The sequence below is a fragment of the Corvus brachyrhynchos genome, unplaced genomic scaffold (assembly GCF_000691975.1).
Source record: "Corvus brachyrhynchos isolate BGI_N302 unplaced genomic scaffold, ASM69197v1 scaffold114, whole genome shotgun sequence".
Taxonomy (NCBI): domain Eukaryota; kingdom Metazoa; phylum Chordata; class Aves; order Passeriformes; family Corvidae; genus Corvus; species Corvus brachyrhynchos.
The window spans coordinates 2,383,754-2,410,037 of NW_008238337.1; the positions used below are offsets into that span (position 1 = coordinate 2,383,754).

The 26,284-nt window shown below is 44.6% G+C and overlaps 2 protein-coding genes across 2 annotated transcripts in view; one reads left to right on the forward strand and one right to left on the reverse strand.

Annotated features, from left to right (window-relative positions):
- Positions 1 to 12,753, forward strand: part of CCDC92 (coiled-coil domain containing 92) — a 17,342-nt gene extending 4,589 nt beyond the window's left edge. Inside the window, exons 2-4 of the mRNA XM_008634020.2 lie at positions 9,016 to 9,152; positions 9,485 to 9,526; positions 10,083 to 12,753. Of these exons, the coding sequence (XP_008632242.1) occupies positions 9,023 to 9,152; positions 9,485 to 9,526; positions 10,083 to 10,858 (948 nt within the window). The 5' untranslated portion in view covers positions 9,016 to 9,022 and the 3' untranslated portion in view covers positions 10,859 to 12,753. The remainder of the gene's footprint in view (positions 1 to 9,015; positions 9,153 to 9,484; positions 9,527 to 10,082) is intronic.
- An 18-nt stretch (positions 12,754 to 12,771) lies between these two features.
- DNAH10 (dynein axonemal heavy chain 10) overlaps positions 12,772 to 26,284 on the reverse strand; it is a 51,261-nt gene continuing 37,748 nt past the window's right edge. The window contains exons 60-78 of the mRNA XM_017734703.1: positions 25,806 to 26,027; positions 25,064 to 25,211; positions 23,988 to 24,267; positions 23,423 to 23,652; positions 22,550 to 22,823; positions 21,797 to 21,901; positions 21,186 to 21,340; positions 20,295 to 20,449; positions 19,878 to 20,061; positions 19,104 to 19,304; positions 17,769 to 17,978; positions 17,304 to 17,399; positions 16,498 to 16,669; positions 15,934 to 16,065; positions 15,400 to 15,611; positions 15,158 to 15,325; positions 14,766 to 14,946; positions 13,620 to 13,765; positions 12,772 to 13,193 (exon numbers count right to left, since the gene is read on the reverse strand). Of these exons, the coding sequence (XP_017590192.1) occupies positions 13,047 to 13,193; positions 13,620 to 13,765; positions 14,766 to 14,946; positions 15,158 to 15,325; positions 15,400 to 15,611; positions 15,934 to 16,065; positions 16,498 to 16,669; positions 17,304 to 17,399; positions 17,769 to 17,978; positions 19,104 to 19,304; positions 19,878 to 20,061; positions 20,295 to 20,449; positions 21,186 to 21,340; positions 21,797 to 21,901; positions 22,550 to 22,823; positions 23,423 to 23,652; positions 23,988 to 24,267; positions 25,064 to 25,211; positions 25,806 to 26,027 (3,418 nt within the window). The 3' untranslated portion in view covers positions 12,772 to 13,046. The remainder of the gene's footprint in view (positions 13,194 to 13,619; positions 13,766 to 14,765; positions 14,947 to 15,157; positions 15,326 to 15,399; positions 15,612 to 15,933; positions 16,066 to 16,497; positions 16,670 to 17,303; positions 17,400 to 17,768; positions 17,979 to 19,103; positions 19,305 to 19,877; positions 20,062 to 20,294; positions 20,450 to 21,185; positions 21,341 to 21,796; positions 21,902 to 22,549; positions 22,824 to 23,422; positions 23,653 to 23,987; positions 24,268 to 25,063; positions 25,212 to 25,805; positions 26,028 to 26,284) is intronic.

Below are 26,284 nucleotides of genomic sequence, written 5' to 3' on the forward strand. Positions count from 1 at the left end.
GGAGAGGGGGTGTGTGACCCACCCCCCACACCCCAGCCACAACAACTCTGTCCCGAGCGAGCGCGGCCAGCGGGCTGCTGCAGTGAGCCCATTGTGTAACAGAGCCAGGACTCCCTGAAGGGTCTGCCAGAGCCGGAGCCTCCCTGGGAACAGCGGTGCGGGGCCCGTGCCCACGGCCTGGGTGGGGCTCAGGTGGGAGGATGCCCTTTGTTCTGGCACAAACCATATCACCAGGGCTCTGCTTTCCTCTGCCGAGACGAACCCTCCTCTCTGCTCTTGTGCATGAATCGAATGAATCCGAAGAGCACATGAAGATGGCAGATGAGTGGAGCTGAGTTGGAATGTTAACCCCTGGTTACCACCTGCTGTTCCTTCACCTCTGTTCCTTCACCTTTACCTGCCTGGCTGTAGTATTGTCAGTGAATGTGGGCCTGATTTGTCTCTGTGCTCATTGTTAAGTGATGGAAAAAATATCTTCCTCTAAACCAGGATGTCCAGCAGTGTGATAATGGGTGTTAGTCTATCTCCACGTGAGCAGTAAATAATTTTGCTTAATAATGTTTTACAGTTATCTACCAGCTCATTTCTCCTGGTGATGTTAAAGACTACGGTACTATAAATGGGAACAATAATTTATTTACCACTAGACGTTAGAGGCATGAAAAATATTGCTGAAACTGATGTTTTCAGAGTGTATTGGAACTTCTGCAAGCTGTTTGGGTGGTTCTAAATAATCACTGAAAAACGCTTTTCTTTGGATTGCTATTTCTTTCCTGCTATTGGGGAGCACGTTTCTTCTCATTTCGCTCCGAGGATACCTTTGCTTTGTATTTAAAATGCTAAAATACGTTGCTCCTTGTTGACTTTAATTATTTGATTGAGAGATGGGGTTTAAAAAAAACAGTGCTGGACTGAAAACTGTTAAATGTCATGGCTTCTCCGTGAACAGAATGGTAGCTGTCTCCAGAAAGGCTGAAAATATGCCAGGGAACAGTAGCTCCCTGTAATCCGACTCCATGCCCAGAGGGAGGGCACAAAAGGCACAGCAGATCGCATTTCTGTGGAGCAGAGGTGTCGAGCTCGGGAAGAGTCCATCTGTGTGGAAAAACCGTGGGAATGATGTCAGAACCGGCAGGTTCCCTTTGTAATAGAAATGTGTCTTCTTGTTTCCTTTCCAGCCTCAGGAAAGCTTGATTTAAGCTGTGTGTAGCTTTACTGTCTCAGTTTGAGATACCTGGGTTATGGAAGTGAGGGTATATAGCAGTTCTGTTTGGAACCCTTTGTCTTGGCATTCTATTTGACACCAAAAAAAAAATCTTGCTTAAGAAAGGACTTGGACATAGGTCATCACCACTACCAGATTTCCTTCATCAGCAGCTCTCAAAACCTTTAGCAAAGTGGAGACCAATTTTTGTGTGTTTGATCATAGCTGCTGTTCTAAAATAATAAAAATCAATGCCTTATGAAACAGCATCACAGAATGCATTAGAGAAAAGCACCTCCTCAGCCTGTTACATTTGCCTGGAAATGGTTGTGCAGTTCTGTAGAGTTGCTGTTACAAGAGCTGCTCTCTGTAAATGATCTCCCAGGACAGATTTCTTTAGCTTGCTGTAAGGCTTCAGTGCCTTCTGCTGTGTTTCACAAATATTCCAGGTAAGCTCTGAAAATCATAATTTCTGCAGTTCATGCAGTAGGAGCTCAAGCTCAGGCAAGTGCTTGGAGCTGGCGCTGCTGCAGGAAGCAATTCTGCCTGTACCACCCCCCTGACCTGCTTACAGATTCTATTTTTTATTTTTATTTTTTTCACCTTCCCCAGGCATCTACAGTGCTGCACAGTGAACCCATCACCTGAAAGCAGCCAGTGGAAGAATGGGTTTGTTTTCAGCTGCACCAGTTCCCTGACCTGGTTCACTGAACGACCAGGAAGGTGATTCTGGAGCATTTCAGAAATGCAGCACTAAATTCTTGCTCGGTGTATGTGAGTGAGATGGGTGAGACAAAGTCGTGTCTGGGCTGGGTGGTGAAATGGTGGCATGTCTGTGTGGTGGTGGGTTTTTATCGTGTTAGGGAGAGCGAAAAGGCCCAGCCAAGCTGGTTATGTGAAACCAGCTTAGTAATTTTTTTGGTTTGTGTTTCAGCAGGCTTCAGAAAGGGCAAATTTTTATATTGCACAAATACATTTTCTTCAGTTTCTGGTGCAATTCACACATTTTTGATCGTTTAGGACAAAATTAAAAGAGGACATGCAGTGTTCGTAAGTGAGTATTTGATATGTGAAAACAGCCTGTGACTGTTCTATACTGTAGTATAGTGTGATTTCTAAGCATGAATTTTGAGTTATACTTAACAGATCCTTATATCAAAACCACCCACAGCCCACCTTAAGTCCTGATTCAGCTTTAACTGAAGCTGGAGAACTTTCTTAATGACTTTGGAAAGAATAGAATCAGGCTCAGGTTTATGTGTAACATTGATATTGTGTTAGTCTGGGAGAACTGATTATTAATTTTCTTGTCATTCTTCTGAGAAAAGAATTTGGTTTACTAGAAAGACTAACTTGTCTTTGCAATATTGTGACTGCCTGGTTGTGATTGGGGTGCAGTTTGCATTCTGTGGCTTTGGCAGAGGTTATATTACAGTAACAAACTATTTTATCCTCAGAATGAAGGGGTGAATAAAATAGAAGAGCCATTCTTTAGGAGCATGTCCTAGAGAGCAGAAGAGATGCAGCCTGTTCCTCTACATGACGATGTAGTCTTGCTTTTATTGTCACTTCATCATTGTTAAAGGGGTTCTTTTGAAGTAGTCAGTGTCATTTAGATGACACCTTCTTTGTTTCCCTAAAGTGAATTAGGCCCAAATTAGATAATTTTCAAAGCTTCCTGCCAGAGTAAGGTGTTTGTTCCTGACAGCTGTACAGCCATAGCTTTGCACACCCTGGTATTGGTCACAATAACTGTGGATGAAATGCCACTGCAGGACCATTTGATTGGGTTCTCTAACAGTCTCTGTCACAGTAGTGATTTTAACATCTGATTCCTTTTAGTCTCTTTCATTGTGACAGCTCTGGGGTTGGGTGGTCTCAAGGACAGAGGAAACACCACATGAACTATTCTTGACTCCAGGTACACAGTCAGACACGTAGGCAGTCAGTGAGTTCTGTACAAAAGTACCAGCTGGTTCCTTTGGAGCATCCAAAATTAAATCATTGCTACCAGGATGGTGTCCACTCAATTATTCTTCCTGCTGCTGTACCAGCTGCTGTAGGAGTAACAAAAAGTCATCTTCATACTAAAATGCTAAAATATGTGCTTGCAGGGCTTTCAGAGATTAACTGTAAAGAGTTTGCACAGTCTCTGATCAGAAAATGATGGGAAAGTCAGACAGAGAAACTACTGAGTAAAATAGCATCAAAAGCAGTAGAAATGGAAAAGGAGCTGAGAAAGCGAAATCATGTCCTTCCTCTGGGAGGACAGTGGCACAGTTCCTTCTTCCCCTCCATTGTCTCCAGGAGAGAACTACTAATTCTGCTGGGTTTAAAACACACAAACGAAAAGAATATGAGAACAAGTTACTGGGTCAATAATGATGTGGAAGCATTGTTATATTTTAATGCAGAAGGCTGAGGAGGAGGGGGAAAGAGGTGCTGCTGCAAGAGGTACTCGTTACTGATAAGGGAGCACTGGAGAAGGGGAGGAATGTCCAGAAGCGGATGTGTAGGCTGAGTGTATTGTCTGAAAAGCTTGACTTTAGCAACACTGGACTCGTTGAACTGGCTTAGTCTGATGTACGGATGAATGAGGGGTGAGCAGAAATCTGATACTGTGGAAGAGTTTGTCACTAAGCTGTATTATTGCTGGATCTGCTTTAGTAGAGGTGTAATGGTGTCATAGAATCGGTTTGTGGGGAACTTCATGCAAATGTCCAAGCAGAAAGAGAGCAAAGCCTTGAGTTGGCTGTGGGGGCTGCAGGGTCTCCTTTATTACGTCCTTTGAAAGGAGCTGAGCAAACACTTTGGGGATGGCATTATGTCTCGGAGATGGAGAGCTGATCTAAGCAAAGAACAGCAAAGTGACTGTCGGTAATTTCAGCATTAGAGCTGTGTTGTTTAGATAAGTTTGGTCAGTTCAGTGGCAATCTTGGAAATGGGGTCTGGCTAAAACTTCGGAGGTTCTTACAAGAGGAATCCACTGTCCTTACTTAGTTCTTGAAACTGTACTTTGTATAGCAAACAAATGACATTTTGGCAGCTTTTGTTCCATTTTGAGGGGGCACTGGCCAGAGAGCAGTTGAGAGGAAAATGTCTGCCCATATATATTTCAAGGATATGAGTTGGCAGGGAGCTAAAGCAGCTTCTCAGGTGATGGTCACCCCATCCACGTAAAAGGAGGTTATTGTGTTCTGTTTGGTGGATACCAAACAGGAATGAAAATGTTGTTTGGGCTTTGTTCCATCCTTTGGACTCATGTCTAAGGTCAGAGATTAGCATTTCCCTCCTCCTATCTTGCAGCGGGGTATAGAGATGCTCTGATTTTGTGCAAAGGCATCTGATACGCAGCCAGATGCTTGTTGCCTTGAAACATTTTGAACTCTCTCCAAATGCTTAAGAGCCAAAAAGGCCTGGAGCCTGCACATCCTCTGCAAGGCAAGATGTGGCTGTTAAAATGTTAGTGACTGTTTATGGTGAGCATGTGATTAGGTTGCATTTTGAAAGCTCCTGTTTAATATTTTTTCCTTTTCCATATAAGATTTTGTGTGTGTGTGTTCCCTTTTGAAGAGAACGTGCACTTCTGAAGAGACAGAACGGTTCCGTTTTAAGGTGAGCTTATGGGAATGGTAATTGAAGTTACCTTCTCTGCTTTGCTGGAAGATGATGGCTTAGGTAGATGCTGTCATGATGAAAGTGTTGTACTTAATGTTCCCAAGGGAATTCTGTTTGACTCATTCCATTTCTTCCTCCTTGACTATATTAAAGAGAAATTGTGAATCCATTGTTTGGAGGAGTTGAGGCTCAATCTCTGAGCTATATAAAGAAACATTTGGTGGTGTGGTGGTCCTGAGAAATGAGAAATTGCAGATGTTTGACGGGTGGAATGTAGTGCACCATCCGCACAAAGCCTCTGGTGCTGACAGGGTGGACACTTGGTGTCGGGGCCAGTCCTGCTGCCAAAGAGGAGCTGTGTCACCCTCACCATCCCCTCTGGACACTGCAGTGTCCCTTTAGTGTGCTGTCATCCTTTCCGAATGCTGTGTGCCTTCCCAGGGGACTTTGCCAAGCCCTGCATTGCACAGTTCCTTCTGTGTAAGAACATAGCAAACGTTTTTTTTGTTTGGAGACAAAGGGGAAGGGGGGAAAAACCATAGTGACATAACTTTGTGCCGTGTATGCAGTCACAGTGTACTTCCCAGCACTGGTGTCATTTATCTGCCAGGACCAGCCAGAGCCTGGCTGCTTGGAGAGCTTGTCCCACCAGTTTCCATGGTGGGAGGTGGAGATTGTTCCTCTGGGCTGTAAAGGGCACCATTGACTTCTCCATTTTGCTGTTTCTCTTGTGGTTTTTGACCTTCTTGTTTCAGAGAGCCTGAGATGAAATCAGCTTAGTGCAATCCCAGGCCTGCTTTATCGGATTCCCTCTTGGAAACCCCAATGGGAGATGCACCTGAATAGATTTTTCTTTTTTTAATTAGATTTTTAAATTTTTTTAGCCTGACCCCTCCCAAGACCCTTTTCTGTCAGATCTCAGCTGCCCATGGGAGCAGTTTTTGGATGTGAGTTGTGGCTCTTCACACAACATGCAGTGTGTTGAGTATTGTTAAGGAACTGGGAGCAGCTCTAAATCCCACTAAGCAGCCTCCCTGGAACTAAGTGAAAGGGTCTGCGGAGGGAAGTCGTGGGAAAATGTTCACTGACTTGTACTAAAACAAATTTTTATTTCTTTTTCATTATATTTGTTTCCTTTTCATTATCTCCTGCGTCTTCTCCCAATTTAAAAATGTTTGGGCTGATTGCACAGGTCAGTGGGTCTCACTTTGCATTGTCTCCTATGAGCTGCTGACAAATATGACACTAGAATTTGTGATAGAAATGTTTGGCTGAAAAAGCAATCAAAAACATTTTTAATATTTTGCAACTGAGCTTGGTTGACAGGTAATGCATATTCAGTTGGAATCCATTTAATCCAAATCTCAGACTTGAATAATATTAGGTCTAATTATGTGTTCTAAGATTTGCTGTAAAATTAATAGTGCCTTGATATATATTGTTGTTAAAACTAATTTGTGCAGATTTCAAAGCAAATCTGTGTCTCTTTGTATAGCGACTGTCTGTGCAGGACACTTTCCCTGGTTTTACAGTAGATGGTTTTGTCTGTTTCCCAGAGCACAGATCTCACAGTGCTGTGCTGTGTAAAAAGGCCTGAGGGGGTGGGTGAGTGGGTTTGGAGCTGGATCTGCTGCCCACACATCCATGGAGGCTGTGGCTTCACCTCGCTGGCCTTCCCTTTCCCTTGAAGAGAAGGAGAGAGGACAGGCAGAAAGCCAGGCTGCTGTGAGGAGGAAAAGCACAAAAAGGCTGCAGAGGGTTGTGGGAAACTACTTAGTGCAGAGGGGCTGCAGCTAAAACTCATCGTGGGTTGATTTAATTGATCTCACTGATTAACTTAACTGCTGCTGCAGGGAAGATGATGCTCTGGTGCAACAACTCTGGTTGTTTTATTTTCTTCCTAAGCCTGTAACACTCACTTGCCTCTGATTATATTTGTTTTCTTCAGAGCAGGTAATCCTGGTGTGATCTTTCAGATGCAGGAGATCAAAGTGAAAAAGCAATCGAGGAGATTAATAGTGAGAGCCCTGTTCTGGTTTTTTTGAACATTTAGAAACTGGTTTTTAATGAACGTGTTTATTTGCAAGGACTGAGCTATGAACACTTACTGTCTGTTGGAGGTGATGAAGTATTTTCCTATTCAGGGAAGTATTTTCCTGTTAGGGTTATGGTTACAGGTGTAAAGCCACCATTAATACCCATTGTGAGAACAGAGCTCTGGGGTATTGTGCAGAGGCTGTTCTTCCACCTACTCCTGTCACAGCTTAGGGTTTCTTTTGGAAAATACATTCCTCGATAAAGAATCCCTTCTGAGCCTCGGTGTCCCACACAGTGAGAGCTCCAGCTGTGGCTTTATCCTGCTGTCGTGCTCAGTCGATCAGAGGAGAGTGAACACTGAAGAAATGGGATGATTCAGTAAAGCTCCCGTCTGTCTGATGTCAGCTTTGCACGCAAGAGGATGTCACTTTGAAAATGTATCACAGCTGAGATACCTTCACTCCTCAGAGTGCATGGTGCTCCACAGTAATTGCTGCAACTGTGCAGTCCCCCTTCCAACAGCCCTCCCAGCGCTGTGGCCATGAGGGGCTGCCAGTGATGGTGTGTTGCAAAATTTGTTAAACCACCCTAGAAATCCCTTTTTAGAATGTGTTTGGTCTGTAATTTTTGGTTGTTTGCTAACGATGGTGATTGTGAAACGACCCATTCACTCAACAAAGCAGAGTTGGCACTGCTACCTATATTCTTGGGCATTGAACTTAATCTTTGATCTCTGTTACAAGGTAACCAGGCTGTTTGGCCCCTGCACAGAAGTGGATTTCGTAATATCTTTCACACATTTTTATTTTTTTACAATCAGATATTTGTTTCTGTAGGGTTAAGTCAGTAGAAGATGATGTCAGTTCAGGTCACAGATGAAACCAAGAGGGCTCTGTGTGTGTGATTTCCACACCACATCCCCAGGTGCTTTAGTGCGTCACCAAGATGCAGGAGCACCAAGTCTGGTGTTCTTTTGGGGAATAAAAGTGTAAATTTAAACGCAGGGCTGTGATATGTTTAGGAATAACAAAAGTGTGTCACTTGCTCTGAGCTTATGCTCTACCAATTTTAAACTGGTAGAAACAAATTCTCATCATAAAACTACATAGCAAAGAGTCCCAATGGAGAACACTTACCATGCCAAAGCAAACCCGTTGAGGTCCATCTTGTGCTCAATGTGTGGTCCCATAATTCCAGGCATGGTTGCAGTGCCACTGCAGGTGGTTGTCCAGGCAACAGGATTCCTGACTCTTCACTTATCCTTGTAACCTAATTGCTGTAATGGTTTCTATGCATGTAACAGAATTTAGCCTTTCCTACTGTGTCCATTGTTGCCTTATCAGGACCACTCCTAACACCGGCAGCACAGGGGTCTTCAAGGATGTCAAGCATCATACAGTTAACTGTGTCTGTCTTTGAGTGAGAGCACTGCTGTAGCCAAGGCCTACTTTTACAAGGCTGTTGTGTAAGGGAAACCCAGCAGTGTAACAGGTTTCCATGTACTCGTAACCTGAGCAAGAAAAATCTGTTTGTTTTCTCTCTGAGTGAAGCATTGTCCTTGTCTTGTTCTGTGCCATTGGGCCCCGTGTTGAGGAAACCTGAGCAGCCAGAGTTTCCCTCGTGCTGGTCCCAGCACCCACATCTCAGTTCAGGCACCCATGGCAGCCACATCCATCGCAGTGCCACCAGCCTGGCTGTGCTCAGAACCCTCCTTTGCCTTTTTTCCTTAGAGCTGCTGCATTTTAGTGCTTTCTTCCTTGTTCTTGCCAAGGATTTTACCAATCCCTGTGTCCCTGGAGGTAAGTGGAAACCCTCAGCAAGACAGACACAATCGCCCATTCCTCAGAACTCTGCTTTTAATTTGTAACAGGATTAATTACTTAGACTGTCTGAAGTTAATCCTTTAAATGTGTTAACTCCAAACAAATGAGTTCCCTGCTCCAGCCTACGGTATAATTAGGCTTTTGATGAACTTAGAGCACTGGTAATCAAAGTAGTCCTGAAGCGGAAAAACCTTTTGTGGCATTTGATGTTCACACATCAGTCAATGCATTAACAGTAGAATTCAGCCATTTCTGCTCATCTGGCTGCAGAGGGAGGATCCCTGTATGTGCAAGGTAAGTCACCGTCACAATTGCATGTCTGTTCCCTGGCAGGGTCAGGATGGCCACCTCAACCCTGGAGAACCAACTGCAGAGTGCCCAGAAGAACCTGCTGTTCCTGCAGCGGGAACACGCCAACACCCTGAAGGGGCTGCACGCTGAGCTGCGCCGCCTGCAGCAGCACTGCACAGGTACCTCATTCCTTGGAGTGACTGCTCCCCACTTCAGCAGTGAAACCTCAGCAGCAAAGCCCACTAGCAGCGTGGATTTAGGGCTTTCAGTTTGTATCTTGTGGCAAACTGGCTGATCAAAGCCAAGATTTTTTCTTTCTTTTCTTCAAAAAGCTGATAGTGCGGTTGTTTTACACATTTGCTAATTTATAGTGAATCTCCTGTTCTTGCTTTGGGCTGTGGGAAGAGTTAATTCGTATTTACTGAAGTCTGTCATTGTAAATCTGCTCACCAGGTGATGTATGGGCTCCATGATGATGTTCTAACAAAAATAAACAACTTTTTCTCCTCAGATTTAACCTATGAGCTGACTGTAAAGAGTTCAGACTTGTCAGGTAAGGAATACATGGCATTTTTCTTTTAATGTTCATGTGCAATTTACTAATCTTTTTCAATGTTTGTATTTTCTTTTCTACTCTCCAAACTTAGTTATTTATGAAGTAAATGTCAGAAGTTCTTTACCAAGGTCACACAGGAAATCTGTGAAAGAGCCAGGAATAGCACCTGGAGCTGCTGACTCCACTAGACAGTCAGTTCCTTGCTTGCTATATGGGAACACAGGACACAAATTTTAGGGGCAGAAGAGTGAGACTATTTTTAAAACTTAGCTGACTTGGTGCTGTAATTAACCACAAAGCTTTTATTTATATATATATATGTGTGTGTACACTAGATCCTAGTTATTTTGTATGTATTGTGTTAACAACAAGTGAAGAGCAGGAATAAGATAACTCCTTGAGATTAACCCCCTGGATCAGGGATGGTGTGGGATGGGTATTAGCTGAAGTTAGTCCTTTGCATTCCTCTTAGGGATGGCAAGAGGAACCCTATTGCACTGTTTTACATAGTGGCTGTTGTTAACTTAAAACACTTCTGCTTCTCATGTTCTAGAAAGTGGTGGTTCACGAAGTGATGAACTCAAAAGTAAGTGCAAAGATCTTGAAGCTCAGCTGAAAATCAAAGAGGCCGAAAATAGCGAATTGTTGAAAGAACTTGAGCAAAAGAACGCAATGATAATGGTGCTGGAAAATACGATTAAAGAAAGAGAAAAGAAGTACTTGGAAGAGTTAAAAATGAAAAGCCATAAGCTCAATATGTTGTCCAGTGAACTGGAGCAGAGAGCGAGCACGATTGCCTATCTGACCTCTCAGCTGCATGCGGCGAAGAAGAAGCTGATGAGTGCCACCGGGACTTCAGAGGGGACCCCGTCTGGCAGCCCCGTGCTGTCCAGCTACAAACCATCCCCTCCCAAGGACAAACTGCCGGAGACGCCGCGGCGCAGGATGAAGAAGAGTCTCTCAACACCGCTGAACCCCGAGTTCGAAGAGGCCTACAGAATAGGGTCGGAGAGCCGGAAGCTGGTGCTGCGAGAGCCCGTGGATGCCATGCCCGATCCCACGCCCTTTCTGTTGGCCAGGGAAACGGCAGAGGTGCATCTGATTAAGGAGCGGCCGTTGGTCATTCCACCGATCCCGTCGGATCGCGCGCCCGGCGAGTCGCACAGCCCCGCCCGCGAGAAGCCGCACAAGGCGCACATCGGGGTCGCTCATCGCATCCACCACGCCGCGCCCGCCCAGCCGCAGCAGGAGCTGGAGACGCTGGCAGTGGATCAGGTCCATGGAAGCAAAGTGGTCAGAAAGCACTCGGGGACAGACAGAACTGTCTGAGCACGCCACGGAAGCGCTGTTCTGTGCTGGTTATGCACTGTGAGCCTGTAGGGTAAATAGCACCTGCGGTGAAGTTTCTTTTGATGCCCCATGCATGCCAAACTCCTCCCGGGTACATCATTAATATATTTTGCTCTAACGAAACCTCCTAGGACTGTGTTCATATGGCAAGGTATATAACCACTCCATGCTGTGGCCAAATCAGGGGAACCTGACCGCTTGCTTCCACGTGCTGCTCCATTTAGTGTAACGCACATGTGGACAAAGGCACGGGCTGCGTTAGTGAGCGCTCCTAGAGAGAACACCCCTCCCTCACACTGCAGCCACACGTGTCGGCTGTTAACATTTGACCTGGCAGGGGTTCTCTTGTCTCTAATGTGTGTGTGAGCACTCCAGAGCAACCATTGACCTCTGCCACAGCCGCTCTCACAGCAGCACGGAAAGCTGGGCACATGTACGTTCACTTTAATGACCTAAGGACATCCCCAGAGTCCCAGCAAGCACTACTTGATTAATCCTAAATACTTTGGTTTGTGGCTTTAAGTAAAATATGGGTGGGGGAAGCACCATTTAAAGGGTTAATGACCCTAATAGGAAGAGTATGAACACTGGGTTGTTTGTGGGGATTGTTTTGGGGTTTTTTTTAATCAAATGGCTTCATGACACATTTTATGCTAGTCAGTACACTGCACTTGTAGCACCTTCCATACTGGCTCAGAGCTCCTTTTCCAGGGAGGAACTGTAACTGGCTATCCAATATGGAAATGGTTCTTTATGCTCTAACCTGCACTTTTTTTGTAAAGGGATTATTTTTGTTTCCTAAAAAACAGTCTTGTTTTGGGCATCATCAGACAGTGCTGGCTGCTGCCAGCTTAGAAACCTGAGCTGCCCCGCTAAAATGTGAGTATTTAGTTTTAAGCGATGTAACAGATTCATAGAGGAGAACCTGGCATCCTTGATTTCTGTCCTTGTGGATTGGGATGGACTTGCCTTGCACTTGCCCAGATTCCCCTATTCCTTTCTAGTGAGTAGCAGGTAGACCCAGCATCTGTTAGACTACTTGATTCTTTTTTGTATTATTTTTTTCTAGGAAAGAAAGGCATACTAGGAACTGGGAGGGTATGTAGTTTTGGGAAAGGAGCACGAATTTGTCCATTTTTCTTATACATTCTGATCACCTCTGCTTCACTCTTGTCTGCAGCCTCTGAGTAGGACCAGCAAGAAACACTGGCTCCCAAATGCTGCTAAGCTTATGATGTGCCTTTAAAAATTTGGAACGTGTATCCTCTGTGACAGCTGATGAAGGATCCCTGCTTGCCCTGTCCCCTCCCCTCGCCAGCTGTAGTCTGCCCTTCATAAGCTTTTTCTGCAGCTGTGTTGGTGTGTGTCTCCCTCCAGAGCCTTGGACCACTGTCAGCGTCCCTGGCAAAGGCCCTGGCAGGCTGGCAGAGCTGTTCTCCCACCCGTGGTCCCGCTCGACTCCCGTGCAGCATGACCCTTCCAGCAGGGCTGATCCCAGGCAAGGCTCTGACCTGTGCCCGCCCTCTGTGCCCTCTGTCACTCGCTGTCCCAAAGCCCCAGACCCACCCAGCCTCGCGCCTTGCTGGCTCCGTGGTAGGAATTTGTTTCACAAGTGGTGGGGAGGGATAGGGAAAAGCTGTGTTCCCAGAAAGGGGTTGGTTAAAGCAAGGTTGTTTCTCTGAGGTATACTGTTTTTACATGTATTGCATTAACCAGCAGCAGGTTTGGTTGCTTTGGTTGTTGGCACCATATTTTTATGGTCATGTGTTGTATGAGTGACCTACCCTGCCACTTGTTGGAGGCTGGTGGGAGGCACGGCTTCCAGGCACTGCAGAAGTGATGCTTTGGGCAATTAAAGACATTTCTTACAACCATCCAGGCAAACTTTAGTCTTTGTGTGTGCGAGACCAACTTACTCCCTCTTTGCATCCACAGACCAGCTTGGAGCCTTTCCAAAAGGAAACACAAATTACAAAAAACACTTTATACTTCAAACATGTTTATTGGGAGTATAATACAACCAAGCTAATACTAACTAAAGTCACGTATGCCTAAGTGAACACAACCCCACCCATGGTGCCAAATCTCTTCCTGGGTTGAGGGTTTTTTCTCTGCACCTCTGAAGGGTTGGATTCTGAGGGAAGAACATGGTGCCTATTTCCAACTGTCAGTCAGAGTTCAGGGTGAGACACACACCCTGGAGCACCCAGTGGGAAATGTGTTTTGCAGTGTAAAGGTCAGCTTCAAAGACGAGGCCGAAGCCCATGGCATTGCGGCGCATGGAGGTCGTGTACACCGGGGTCCGCAGCGTGTTCTGAAAGAGCGGAGGCAGTGCCGACACTGAGCAGTGCCTGAGCTGCTACATGGAACTGGAAACAAAAGGGCCTCGAGGAGAGAGGGCTGGCTTCAGAAATTCACTTTTTTTGTTAGAGGTCTTAAATATGCAATACCCAGAAAATATAAATGTTCTTTATGTCATTAACTGGGGATAGGAGGTAATTGAAATAGTAGTGGAAGTGTAAGAGTGTCACAAGATCCCTGTCCCAGAGTGCCTGAAGAGGCAACAAATGCATCAATCCCCTTAGAACAGAAAAACTGTAATGATGGGTAGTGTAAGGAGAAGTGTTAGACCAGGTGCTTCATACAGGAGTGGTAATGATAAAATCCAGCTGCTGGGCAGAGAAGGCAGGGCCTGGGAGCTGGGGAGCTGTGCCAGCAGAAGGAAGGTAAAGAGCCCTACCTGGAGTCTGAGTCTGTGTGCTTCGGTGGGGATGATCTTCAGGATGGGCAGCTCCACCACTGGGACACGGGGCTTGCTCTGGATAAGGCAGCCCTGCTCTATGTCCCAGTCTGCTCCTTCCAGGAACAGACCAGAAACATAGCAGCCTGTGAAGGGAAAAGATGCAACATTTGGGTAAACTGAGCTCCTAGAAAAGATCCCTTTAAGATGACTGTTCCTGCAATCCCTATTTTGGGCACTACAGTCACCACAAATACACTGCATTTCAAACTGCAGCTGCACAGGGTGCAGTTTTCTGAGGGCTTTGTTTTTATCACCCAGCTGTATTAGGAAGTCAAATTAAATTGTCTCAGTTGCAGTACACATGAGAAACAGTAGTAGGAATAAATCCAATTTGCTCCCCTCCAATTGCCCAAGTCACAGCTTTGTAACTCCCCTGGGTGTGATCATTGGGTCACTGAGAGCAGGTGAAGGGTTGGGACAGTTGTTCTGGTACAAATACCAAGCACAGCATTTAGATTTAACAAAAACAGTGAGACTTTTTTCCTCCTCTCTTCCCAGTCAGGGCTGGTACTCAGAGCCTTGCTTAGCTGTCCCCTGTACCCAACTTGTTACATTTAGTTACCAGAGCAGTGCTAGTCATAGAGACCTCATAAAGAGATACTCACACAATAAATGATACATATTTGTAGGTACTTTTTGCTTAAGTACATTTCAATATATTTTTTGTGGTGTAAACAGATCTTTGTAAGCCTGTTGGGATTGGTAATATTCTAGGCATAAAGAAATCAGTGTGTCTTTATATACATGTATACACACACAGATATATATATATATATATATATATATATATATATATGTACACACACACATACAGGGAGCAAGCAAGGGGGAGGTGTAAGTTCAAATCCCTTCCTGTGTGTGGGAAGAGCTGAACAGGGAAGATGGTGCTTCATGCACACAGGGGCTCTGCAGGGACCAGAACCCAGCTACTTCCCAGCTGGAAATCATGAGGACTGTGAAATGCAAACGCAGGGTAAATGCCTGCCAAGGTTTAACCAAAGTAATTTAATGTGCCAAGCAATTTCTTTCTCTCACCAGTTAACTACTTTATTATTTTTGCCAAATAATTGGAAAAACACCTACCCTGAAGGGGCCCTTCAGTGATGTCTTCTGCTGTCCTGTACTTGGTTACCTCTGTGTAGAGGGTGGAGTGATCCAGGGGCCACCTGTTTTTCCTGCAGGTGGCTTGAACAAGAGCAGTCAGGTAGGACTCAGGAATGTGCAGGCCTGACAGCCACATCACGTCGGGCTCCCCCTCGTTAACCTGCAGCCACAGACAGTGATGGGCAGCACCTGGTCCTCAGCCCTGCACTGCTCTTAGAGAGGAGCCACGGTGAGTCTGCCTTGCATCCAGTTACGCCATAATGGCACTAGTTCAGGAACTTACCTGAAGTGTTCACTGGCTTCTGCACCAACCTGCACAGCACATCACACAGGTTAACAAAACAAAAAGCTTTCTGGAGGCACTTGCTTACCCATCTGGTGTACTGGTCATATCGATCTCTGAAGAAAATAATCCAGTTTCCAAGTGTTTTGAGTGTGTCAGGGGCCAGCCGCCGCCAGATCCCAGGAATCTGCCCGTTGAAGAGAGCCTGAGCCACATCATCCAGTTCACTGCTCATTCCAACTTCCCCAGCCAAGGCCTGGAATGATGGTAAGAGTTCTGAGGGCAGGCAAAGGCCAGCTGGTCCCATCGAGCTGCTGTAATTTTACTTACACGTTGTAGCTCAGCCAACGACTTTCCCATTCGAACAATGAGCTTATTGAAGCGTTCCAGTTCCTGCAGCAGCACCACAGTCGTAGGGGAGATGTTTACTCCATAACCTTTACGTATGTGGTCAAGATCGAATACTTGAGGTAATTTGTTTTCTATATCCTTGGCAACATTTGCAATATATTCATCTCTACTAATTCCTGCACCAGTTTCACCTGAAACCAAAAAAATTTCGTGAGACTAAATCTGTACTGAATCTTCTGAGAGAAGGTTGAGAGCTTTGGCATCAGTCTCCCACCCTCTGCTGCTCTGACATTTGCCCAAGAGCCCTGCATGTGCCTCTGGGCAGGTGTTGAGCCGCTCCCAGCCCAGCCCTGCAGGGCTTCGCTCCCACTGTCCCGCTCCCTCTGCTCCCCGAGGCCGGGACACAGCCCCCGGATCACTCCCCACACAGGGGCTGCTGTCACTGTCCCCAGGGCTCAGCACTCGCCCCTCGACACGTCCTGTTCACAAACCCAGTTCAGACAGGGCACGCACCAGTCTGGGGCTGCAGCTCGAGCAGGTGAGCCCACATGCCCCGCACTGCCTGCATGTAATACCCGATCTCAGCGTTGGCGTGAAGGCCCAGGACCTCGGGGGTGTTGGAAAGTGGCAGAGCTTCTATGGCCTCTGGAATACAAGCATACAGGTTCTCTTAACACAGAATACCACAGCAATTTTGCTATTGCTCTGCTTGAATAAAAAATCAAATGCTAAAGCTGGTGTTGGAGAAATGCACAGATCAAATAAACACAAATTAACACAAACACACAGACTCCCCCACAGACGTATTATATATCACTTAACAAAATTACTATGCTGCTTTACTGAGGTTTTGTGGTTTGGATTGGGTTTTTTTTTTTAAAACGCCTGAGGAGCTCAGTGATAAGCTCACATTCCAAAGGACTGCTCCTGTAAAGCAGTGGATTATAACTCTGCAGTCCGTACACCAGCAGTGCCTGGTGTTCTGTTCAACTTCTCACACCCAGCAGTGATGTATGGAGACAGTGTATACTGGAAGCAGACTTCTTTTTTTAATGTAGCAGGAAAAGCATTTCTTACCAACAAAGTCATCTTTTCCCTTCCCTGCTGGAATTTTATAATCAATTGTGTTGCTTTTATAAAAATGGAACACTTGGAATGTGTCAAATAGGAAATCCCCGAGGTACTCATCCATGTAGACGGTCAGGATGCGCCGGTCGAAGCTGTCGATTGCACGCCCACCATACATGACCTAGAAATCAGTGACATCAGTGTTACAGCACTGGCTTTTGGAGCAGAAAATATGGTTTCAAAAAATCACTGAAAGGTCAAAAATGCTCTTTGCTTTTGCAGTGGCTGTGGTGTAACACTGTCTCCCTTATGGATCCCAAGGACATCTCCAGCCCCCTCTCAAGGGGACAGGCAGGAAATATTTGGCCTTGGTCTGGAGAGAGCTGCTCTGGGCACTCCTCATCACCTGTCTGGATGATTTGCGTGCAAGGGTACCTTCCTGAGGTACCAGCTCCTGCCCAGCTGGGATCAAGTGCTGCAAAGTAAGTTTCCTGCAGGATTTCATGCTGCAGCAGCTGCCAGTGCAGTGCAGCTGCACCAGCTCTGAGAACACACATTTGTGTAGCTCCAGTGATACTCCACGTGCCAACAGCATCCAGCACGGGGTCCCAGGGACTCTCTCAGAATTAATTAAGCACCATCACTCCCTGTTGTGCAGTTTGCACAGTGGCCCTAATTCCCTGAGATTAAGCCCTTGCTCAGGGCTATGCTGGAGTTTCAAACCTGCCCAGGCATGATTCCCAGCTTTACTTGATGCAGCCCATGCAAAAAGGAAACTTCATTTATCTGAATTTTTGTGGCATTGTAGCACTCACCTCCCCAATAAGATATTTGAGACTGCTCCAAGGGATTTGATCATCCTTTTGTTCAAAGGCTTTTGTCAAGTATGTGTTAAGGATTTCCATGCACACCTAATGAATTTGTTGGAACATGTGAGATAAGATTCATAAATCAGATATACATATTCATAGGTTTTATTTAATCTAGTTCTTGTTTGAAAACTGAGAATTACTTCTTTCTGAAATAATTAAAAAGTATAAATCCTCTAAATAAAAGAAACCCATGAGAGAGGCAATATAAACATGAAGGATTAGGAATCTAATTTTTAGCATCCCAAATTGACATTACAGAAGATCAGGAGTCTACATGACTCCACAGAAGCAGAAAAACATACTAAGCAAAATCTAGCTGTGAGAAAGTTTAAAGCTGGATAAATTCTGTGTTTTCAAAAGTAATTGAGCTACTCAAGAATATAAGAGTCATTACAATTGTTTTCTTACCTGGAAATCAGATTCATTAAAATCGTATGGTACATTCCAGCCAACCTTCCCAAACTTCCTTCTCTCCTGAACCACAGCATGGAAAAATGCCAAGACGTAGACTAAGGATTTAAAGGCAGGATGTGGGCACTGCTCTAAGGCTTCCTGAGGAATTTTGAAGTAGGTGGCTCTCATATTCAGTTTCAGACCATTAGGTGGTTCTGTAACAACCTATCAAAATAATTAGGGAAGCCATCAATTACTGGATAACTTGAGGAAAATAAGTTATAAATATATCACATTAAAGTAAGCTATACAATGCAAGCTTGACATTTTAAGTAGTTTTCCAAATGCCTATCAAATACGGGGTTTTTTCTAAAGTAAAGACATGAAACAGACCTTTTCAAGTTTATCAAGGTAAGCACACATATGCAAAGAGAACTTGATATTATTTTAGAAATAATCATGTTATTGGGAAGACATTAATAGTTCTCATACTTGACCATCTAATTTACTGAAATACCAGTACTTTACACATTTTAGTGTGTCTTATATCCCTACAATAAGATGGTTTAACAATGGGGCTTTACTGCTGATCAAACTGCCAGAGCTTCTTCCTGGCAGCTTTTTCAAAGGGCTCTAAAACCTCAGTTCTCACTGCTCCTGGCAAGACCCACAAAGTGCAGATCTGCAGCCTTAAAGATCTGCTCCAGCTCCCTTCCCACTGCAGGATGAGTGGGAGAGCAGCCCAGAGCTGCCACTGCCACTGAGCCGCTGCTTTCCCAGCTGTGAAATGAAATAACCATGTTTACAGGACAGGCCACCACAACAGTGGTCAAGCAGCCACAGAAAAGAACATTAGGACAGAATCATGGCTTGTGCCTTCAAAATAATCAGCTCAGCTTTTAGTGATAAACACTGCAGCCTGAAGTAGCAGCTGGAAACCATTATCCTATTCCAATGTCTGCTCCACTGGCACTGCCAGGCTGACACAGGCCTTGATTCTGCACTGCAGCATCAGGGCTGACAGGGCTATTTCTGTCTCCAGATACTCCTCACTCGTGGCAGCATTTAAATCTAAAGACCGTTTGTCATATTTCCAGGTTTACTCATAAACCTCTGCATTGAAATAACTGAACAGTTACTGCTGTTGAAACTGCTGAACAGTTTTCACCCAAAGGAAACATCCCAGTAAGATAAACAGGATGATGAGAAAAGGATTTGGCTTCATAAATACAAAAAGCAAGTTCATAAGCCCGGGTCAGTGTGCTGCACTCAGGTCAGGCTCCTCCCAGAGCCAGCCTGTTCTGCTGAGTACCAGTGCCAGGCCATGCCCTCTGGCTGGGCTTTCCCCACCTTTAAGGACCTCTGCAGGATTCCAACTGGGAAGCCCTTAGTTGGGTCAGTGGTCAGCCAGAGGCGAAAGTCTGGGTGAGGCTCTGTAATTTTCTCCAGGGCCTTTTCCAGATGGATGAGCCACTTCACCAAAAGGTGACAGTTCTGCAACATGAGCCACTGTCCATAAACCACTGCTTTCTCCAGCATCTGCAAAGCAATCTGAGGAGAAGGGGAGAACCATCTGTGAGTAACTCTCCCTTTACCCTGAGAACAAACTGCCTCTGATGGGCTCGTGCAGTGAGTTTTCCTGCTAGGAAAGTGGTGGTCTAAATGAGTCTGATAGGAGTTCTCCCATAGACTAAAATCATGGTAAATTCAGTCAGCTGTTAACTTTTGGACATCCTGCCATAGTGTCCAGAGCAAAAACGAAAGTCAAAGGAAAGGCAGGAAAAGCAGCAGGAGAACTTTCCAGTAGCAAACTGTAACTTCCAACCACCTCACGTCCACAGTAACATCTTCTCATATCAACTACTTTTTAACAGCCAGAAATCTGATTCTGAATCTACCCTTGCAGAAACCAGAACAACAGCCAGTCAGCCAAATGGCCCCTTTCATGTTCAGTAAAATGCTATCCCCAGACTGACAAATCTATGTCAGAACCATGAGGTAACTCCTTTTAACATGGAGCAGACCTATGGAAAGGAAATTTGATCACTCCCAGGGAATTAGGAGCATGGCTTGCAATTCACACACACTGCACACAACACATCCCCACCCTCCCATCCAAGTTACCTCTTCTTGGCCTTGTCCCATGGCCAGGAATTTGAGTCTATCTGCTTTAAACTCTGTCCTCTCAGCCAGTTTCATGAGGTCACTGACAGGATCAGAGCCAGGACTTAGGATAAAAACCACAGGTGAGAAAGGGGTGCTCTGCTGCAGGATGTCATCAAAGCTGATCACGGGGGGCTGCACATACCTGGCAGAGGGAAAAGCCCAATAATTTGCCTGATGTGCACAGAGCAGCTGCCACATGTGAACAGAGCTTTGTACACGAAGGGCAAAGCTCACCACAGGCTGCACATGGAAAGCATTCAGACACGACCCCTGCTCTGCTCTTCAGGCAAATTACAGAACCATTGACACAGCTGATTACAGCTCCAGCTCTGTGTGAGTGCTGTGGCTGGGATCTGAGAGAGGAGAGTCACTTACGTCTCGCCCATCGTCACGGTCACGTAGTCGGTCACTGCCCGGTACATCCGGTCCACCCGGAAACAGCGCAACAGGAGGAGCTTCTGGAAGTCTGAGACACTGCCCTCATAGTGCATTGGTAATGGCATCTGCTCCAGAGCATCTGTGTCATACCACTGGCAGGAAAAGACAGCACACAATGCAAATGAATCCAATGGCTCTGTCAGGGAAATTACTAGGAAAATCAATTTGATGAATGAGGGGCCAAGAGACACAACAAAAAGTCAATCAGCTGCAAGTAAATATTAAAAGTTCAGGTCAATGTAAAAAATCCAACTTTTTCAGTATATTCAACTCTAGAAACACATTTGTACTTTTGCTCTTTGTCAACTAATTCTCTTAAGATACAGAAAATAGCATCCCCAAGCAAAAAGGTATTAACAGACTGCTTATGGGAAGACTTCTTATAAAACAAGAAGACATGGAATGAAGCTGAAGGAGGAACAAAGGAAATCTGTGTTTGTCAATAGCCTATAGAATTCACTGCCACAAGCAGATCAAAGTACAATTTAGCAGCACAAAAATACCAGTGAATTGTTGACTGTCAAACAGAAAAAATTCCACTGACTTCAACAGGGCAAATAACTCCTCCAAGGCATTTAACTGACAAATAAGAATTCTACAGTATACCAGGGAAGGTTTTTCTGGTTTGTTTTTTAAAGAATATAATCCTTAATTCTCCTGCAAATAAGCCAATCATTAACTGAGGTCAAGAAGCAAAGAAAGGGCTTGAGGGAAGAAGCCCACAGTGACATCCCTCCGTGGAGTACTGTGACACGTTGCATCACACTTGAACGTTTAATACCAGAAGAAAAACTAGGAGAGAAAACAGCATTGCAAAGAAGCACGTACATTCTTCCATACATCTGGATTTTCTTCCACATCATCTGGAAGAGATTCAAATTTCTCAGGAAATAGTTCAGACAAGCGAATTAGGTCTTCCCAGCCTTGATCTGGAAGCCAAGCGTACGGTTTCTTTCGGGCACTCTTCTCCAGGGAAATATTGCCTAGGCACATACAGAAACCAGAGCCAGTGTCCATGTCAAAAATTCTCCAATGCATGACCACATATACAGTCCCTCTGCACAGAGGAACCAAGAAAAAATTTGTTCCTGGAAGCACTGTAGGATTAGACGGGTCTGCTGGAGAAAAAATGGCATTTTACAAGTGCTCGCAAAAGCCAGAATTTTATCTTTGCAAACATTTCTAAAATTAGGTATACACAGTCAGAAAATAACTACAGATTACTTTCTCAGGTAACATCCTAACAATTAGCTACTGTGAAACAGAAATAGCAGGATCCCCAGTTTGTGTAACCCAACACAGTGCAGCTCTCCTCAGTGGGAGAGCTCCTCTTCTCAAGGTGCTCTAGTAAATCATATCTAGTCAAAGATCTGTCTTCAAAAGATCTTTTAGTTATTGCTACATCGAGCTACATACTTACATATAAATATTCAATTTACCTTTCAAAAAGAACTCAAATTCTTCTTGTGGAACTCGGCCTTCAGCTTGTTCTATCTTGACAGTCATATTGAAGGAGTATAGTAACTTGTGCTTCTCAAACAAGCCTATGTTAGAAGGACAACATTTTCAAAAATCAGCTGCTAAAACTTGTGGAACTGGAGCAATCTTTCAATCCACATCCTCTGTCTGTTGTGGGGCTGATGGGATACTCCACCCCTGCAAGTGCTCAAGGCCATTTTAGGTGGGGCCCTCAGCAACTTAACCTAGTGAGTGGCATCCCTGCCCATGGCAGGGGATTGGAACAAGATGATTCCTAAGATCCCTTCCAATCTAAACCATTCTGTTATTCTATGATCTGGTCACCCCAAAAAGACCATTTGGTTGACAGTTAGAATTGATGATCTCATAGGTCTTCTCCAGCCTGAACAATGCTATGATTCTATGATCAGGGGGATCAAAGCTGGGGCTTTGAATCAGGCTTGAGTCAATACAGCCCCTGTGAGCTCCATGGCTGCCTTTACCATTCGTAACTGTGTTAAGGAAAGCATTTTTGCAAGAGTTACGTGGGTAACATGCGTAGTTCCTTCTGACAGAAATAGCAGGGAGTAAAGTGTGAACCAGGAGTGGTGCTGAGACCTGAACATCACTGAATTCCCTGCTTGGTAACTTGCCTCTAACATGAAGCAGCTGAAGTCAGGGCTTCGCCTTTATTTGCACAACGCAGTCTCAGCCCCTGGCTAAGTGGCACTAACCTGTGCAGCCATAGTTGTAGGTGTTCATAGTCAGTGTATCCATGATGTTTTTTAACCTCTTTGGAAGAATAGGACTGGGCATGGATTTCCGAAGAGAGAATCCAAAAACCTCTAAGAAGGAGACCAGTGAGAACTGGTACATGATGTTGACAAGTGCCATTTCAGCCAACACAGAGAAGAGAATGGCCCCTCTCTTGGCAGCTGGTCTGTAGCCATCTCGGAGAAGATCGATATCCGCTGCTGTCGTCTCAGCCAGCTTCAGTTTCTCAATCACCTGTGCAGACAGGAATTTTATACACCTGGAATTACTGTGCTGATCCAAAGGGGATCTATTACACCACAAATACCAGAGCTGTTCAGTGCCTGCCTCTCTGTGTGACTGTAGAGGGAATCTGGGCAGGTAACTCAAAAGTTGCATTATAAAATTAAAAGTTAAATAAAATTAATCCCACCCTATATATCTATGAAAAGTAAAGGCAAAGATTTACACAAAATCACAGAAATAATATGAGAAAGGCCCTCTGGGGATCTTTAGTTCAACCTTCTGCCCAAAGCTTGATTATGACCACCATTGGATCAGGTCCAGTGTGGATTTACCCAGCTATGGCCTGAAAACTCCAAGGATGGATTCTTTTGCTTTAGAACCATAAACAAACATTACTTTGGTCCTGTTAAGGACTTCCCTGAAGTTAGGATTTGGTTCTCTGATCAACAAAATAGTGCCCAATACTGAAAGAAGCAACACATTCATGAGAAAACTCTCCATTTCCTTTCAAACTATTTGCAAGCTTCAGGGTTGAAAGATAATCACAATGAAAAAGGAAAGACTACATTCTGTTCATAGATACCCTTCCAAAAAGCCCAAGCTGGTACCTCAGTAGCTTTGAATTTTGTCTCTTCCAAGGTTTCCACCAATTCCACGTTGTCCAACATATTTCCTGTGGAAGTTGACAGTCCATGAAGGAGAGTGTCTTCCAGATCTTTTAGCAGGTTTTTGTTTTCACTTGTCTCCTGGATGAGACGTTCTCTCTGTTCCTCCAATTCCCTCCTTTCAAAACCCGTGATGACGCTGAGCAGCTGATCCTCCAAGCCCTTGAGTGTAACTACAGGGACAACACATGGACACAGCACAGAGTTTTGTAAGCACAGGACAGTTTTTATACAACTTATTTAATCTCAAGCCTCTCATAAAACTACAGCAATGCAACAGAGTGACTTAGTTAATGATTCTGTATCTTATTTCCTTCCTGACCAGTGCAGGAAGAGATATTTAGCTCAGTTGCAGATTAGAAGAGAGAACTGAGAAGGATTTTCTATTAAATCCTAAGTATAAGGGAGTGTATGAATTTTTTAGTTTCACCAAGGTTTCAGACAATGACCCAGGCCCTAAATTTGCACAACAGCATATTCCCTACTTTAAGTACACACTTGAGCTTACCTGTATAATTGATAACAATAGCTCTGCCAAACACTGAGGGGGAATACTTTGGGTTTGCTAATTTGGTGTTCAGGTACAATCTAAAATTACTGTCATAGTCAACTTCTTTGTCCCCCAGGACAATGAATGCTCGCCCCTGTGCAACTTTGACATTCTTCTCTAAGACATTGTCTATCACAGGGTCGATGTATTCATCAACACTGTGCAACAGGAAAGGGGTTCCATACTTTATGGCCAGTTCTAATTGTTTCAGGAAATCTGGGTCATTAAAGGAAGCCATCTGCAAGAGAACAAGGGGAAAACATGAAAGGAGAATTGATATTCAATTTGCTGGACATTATTATTTTGCAATAGCTGCCAACACTAACGAAGTTTGCTCTTTGCTGCTTTTCGTCTTTCACAGATGATATAAACTGCACTCGTACAAAACAGTAAAGGTGCTTTTTTCTGATTAGCTGAGAATAATTTCCATTTGGAAATTACCCTTTAAAGTTCTAACTGTGCATCTAACTGTGTTTGTTGTCCTACATGGAAGTTTCATTCTGGAGCTGAAATAAATCACAATCTATACCAGCTTTTTGGTTAGACTCTTTCTGCATGTGCAGACAGGCTGAGAGAGCTGGGGTTGTTCATCCTGGAGAAGAGAAGGCTCCAGGGAGACTTTATAGCACTTTCCAAAGCCTAAAGGGGCTCCAAGAGAGCTGGAGAGGGACTTTTTACAAAAACATTTAGCAATAGGACAAGTGGGAATGGCTCCAAACTGAAAGAGGACAGGGTTAAATTAGATGCTAGGAAGGAATCCTTCCCTGTGAGGGTTGGTTGGCACAGGTTGCCCAGAGGAGCTGTGGCTGCCCCATCCCTGGCAGTGTCCAAGGCCAGACTGGACGGGGCTTGGAGCAACCTGGGATAGTGGAAGGTGTCCCTGCCCATGGCAGGCGGTAGGACTAGAAGGTCCTTCCCAATCCAAACCATTCAATGATTTTGTGATCTGTAACTGGTTCCCCTTTCAAGGTGACAGATATTTATGCAGCTTTGAAAACAACCAGTAACGAGGTAAAGCAATCTTCTATCTTTACCCTCAGATTATTCTTTTCTTCTTTCTTCTTAATCCAATGTAAGGCCTGTTGCTGTGGGTCAATACAGAGCGGGAAGCGGCTTGAATACGTTGTCAGGATGCCATTCTGGATAGAGAGCTCATCTGGGGGCAATCCTTGGGAAACCCATCTGGGAACAGAATGTATCAAAGACCAGCCTGGGATGAAAACTCAATGGGAGAGCAGCACATTTCATTTGTCAGTAAAATGATGCAATTCACTGAGCACACTATTAGACACACAAGGACACACACACAGGGTATGTGATTATGGGGACAGTGTCACAGCTCACTAACTCATTGTAACTGCACTACTCAGAGTACTGACTGTTGCCTTAGGTGAGCAATCCTGTGGTAGTTGATATATGGGCTACCTGGGCATGGGTCTAATAACTCACTGAAGTCAAAGAAAAGACATCTGTTGGGTTATGGAAACATATTTTATAGAGAATTCCTAAAATTTCCTAGAAATGGTATTACAGGTGTCTAAGTTCAGTGAATGTCCCTGGAGTGCTAAGTACAACAGTTTGTTACAGCAAATGGCCCCTGTTAATCAGAAGGAAAATAATTTGGCTCCTCCTCTTGACACGAAAGTAAGATTGTCTCTCTCTGGTATGGCTGTGCACCTCTACCCACAACACCAATTCTGTGCTACAGATTCAGCTCCAGACTCCCACTTTATAATGTCACATTCAGTAGTCCCTCGGTTTCCTGACTGGACATACCTGCTAACCTCCACCTCGTTAGTCAGGAGGCTCTCTAACTTAAATGGATGGCTGACAGGAATTTCTCTTGAGAAAATATCTTCTTGCCACACTTGATAGAGCATTTCATGACGGAAGTCCCAGCTGAAGGCTCCTTCATAGCTCAGAAAGGCAGCAGCAAGTAGACAATCTCCAAGCAACTTCACCTTTCGTATTTCTAATTCCTTGAATTCCTCTGTCCACCTGATAGAATTATATGAGTCAATCTGTACCAGGAAGATGGGGTTTATGTGCAGAATTTCCTGCTACTTTAGATACAGGTTGAGATAGACTCCCACATTTAGAATCAGTTTTCTCTCACTATTATGGTGGCCACAGACACTGAGTTGATCTGAACCTTCTTCCTTTTAATCTCAGTTATTTTCCAAGAGCTGATGGATATTACCTCAGAACAGATAATAGCTCTTCTCAGAAACAAAAACCATAGGAAGCAACATTTT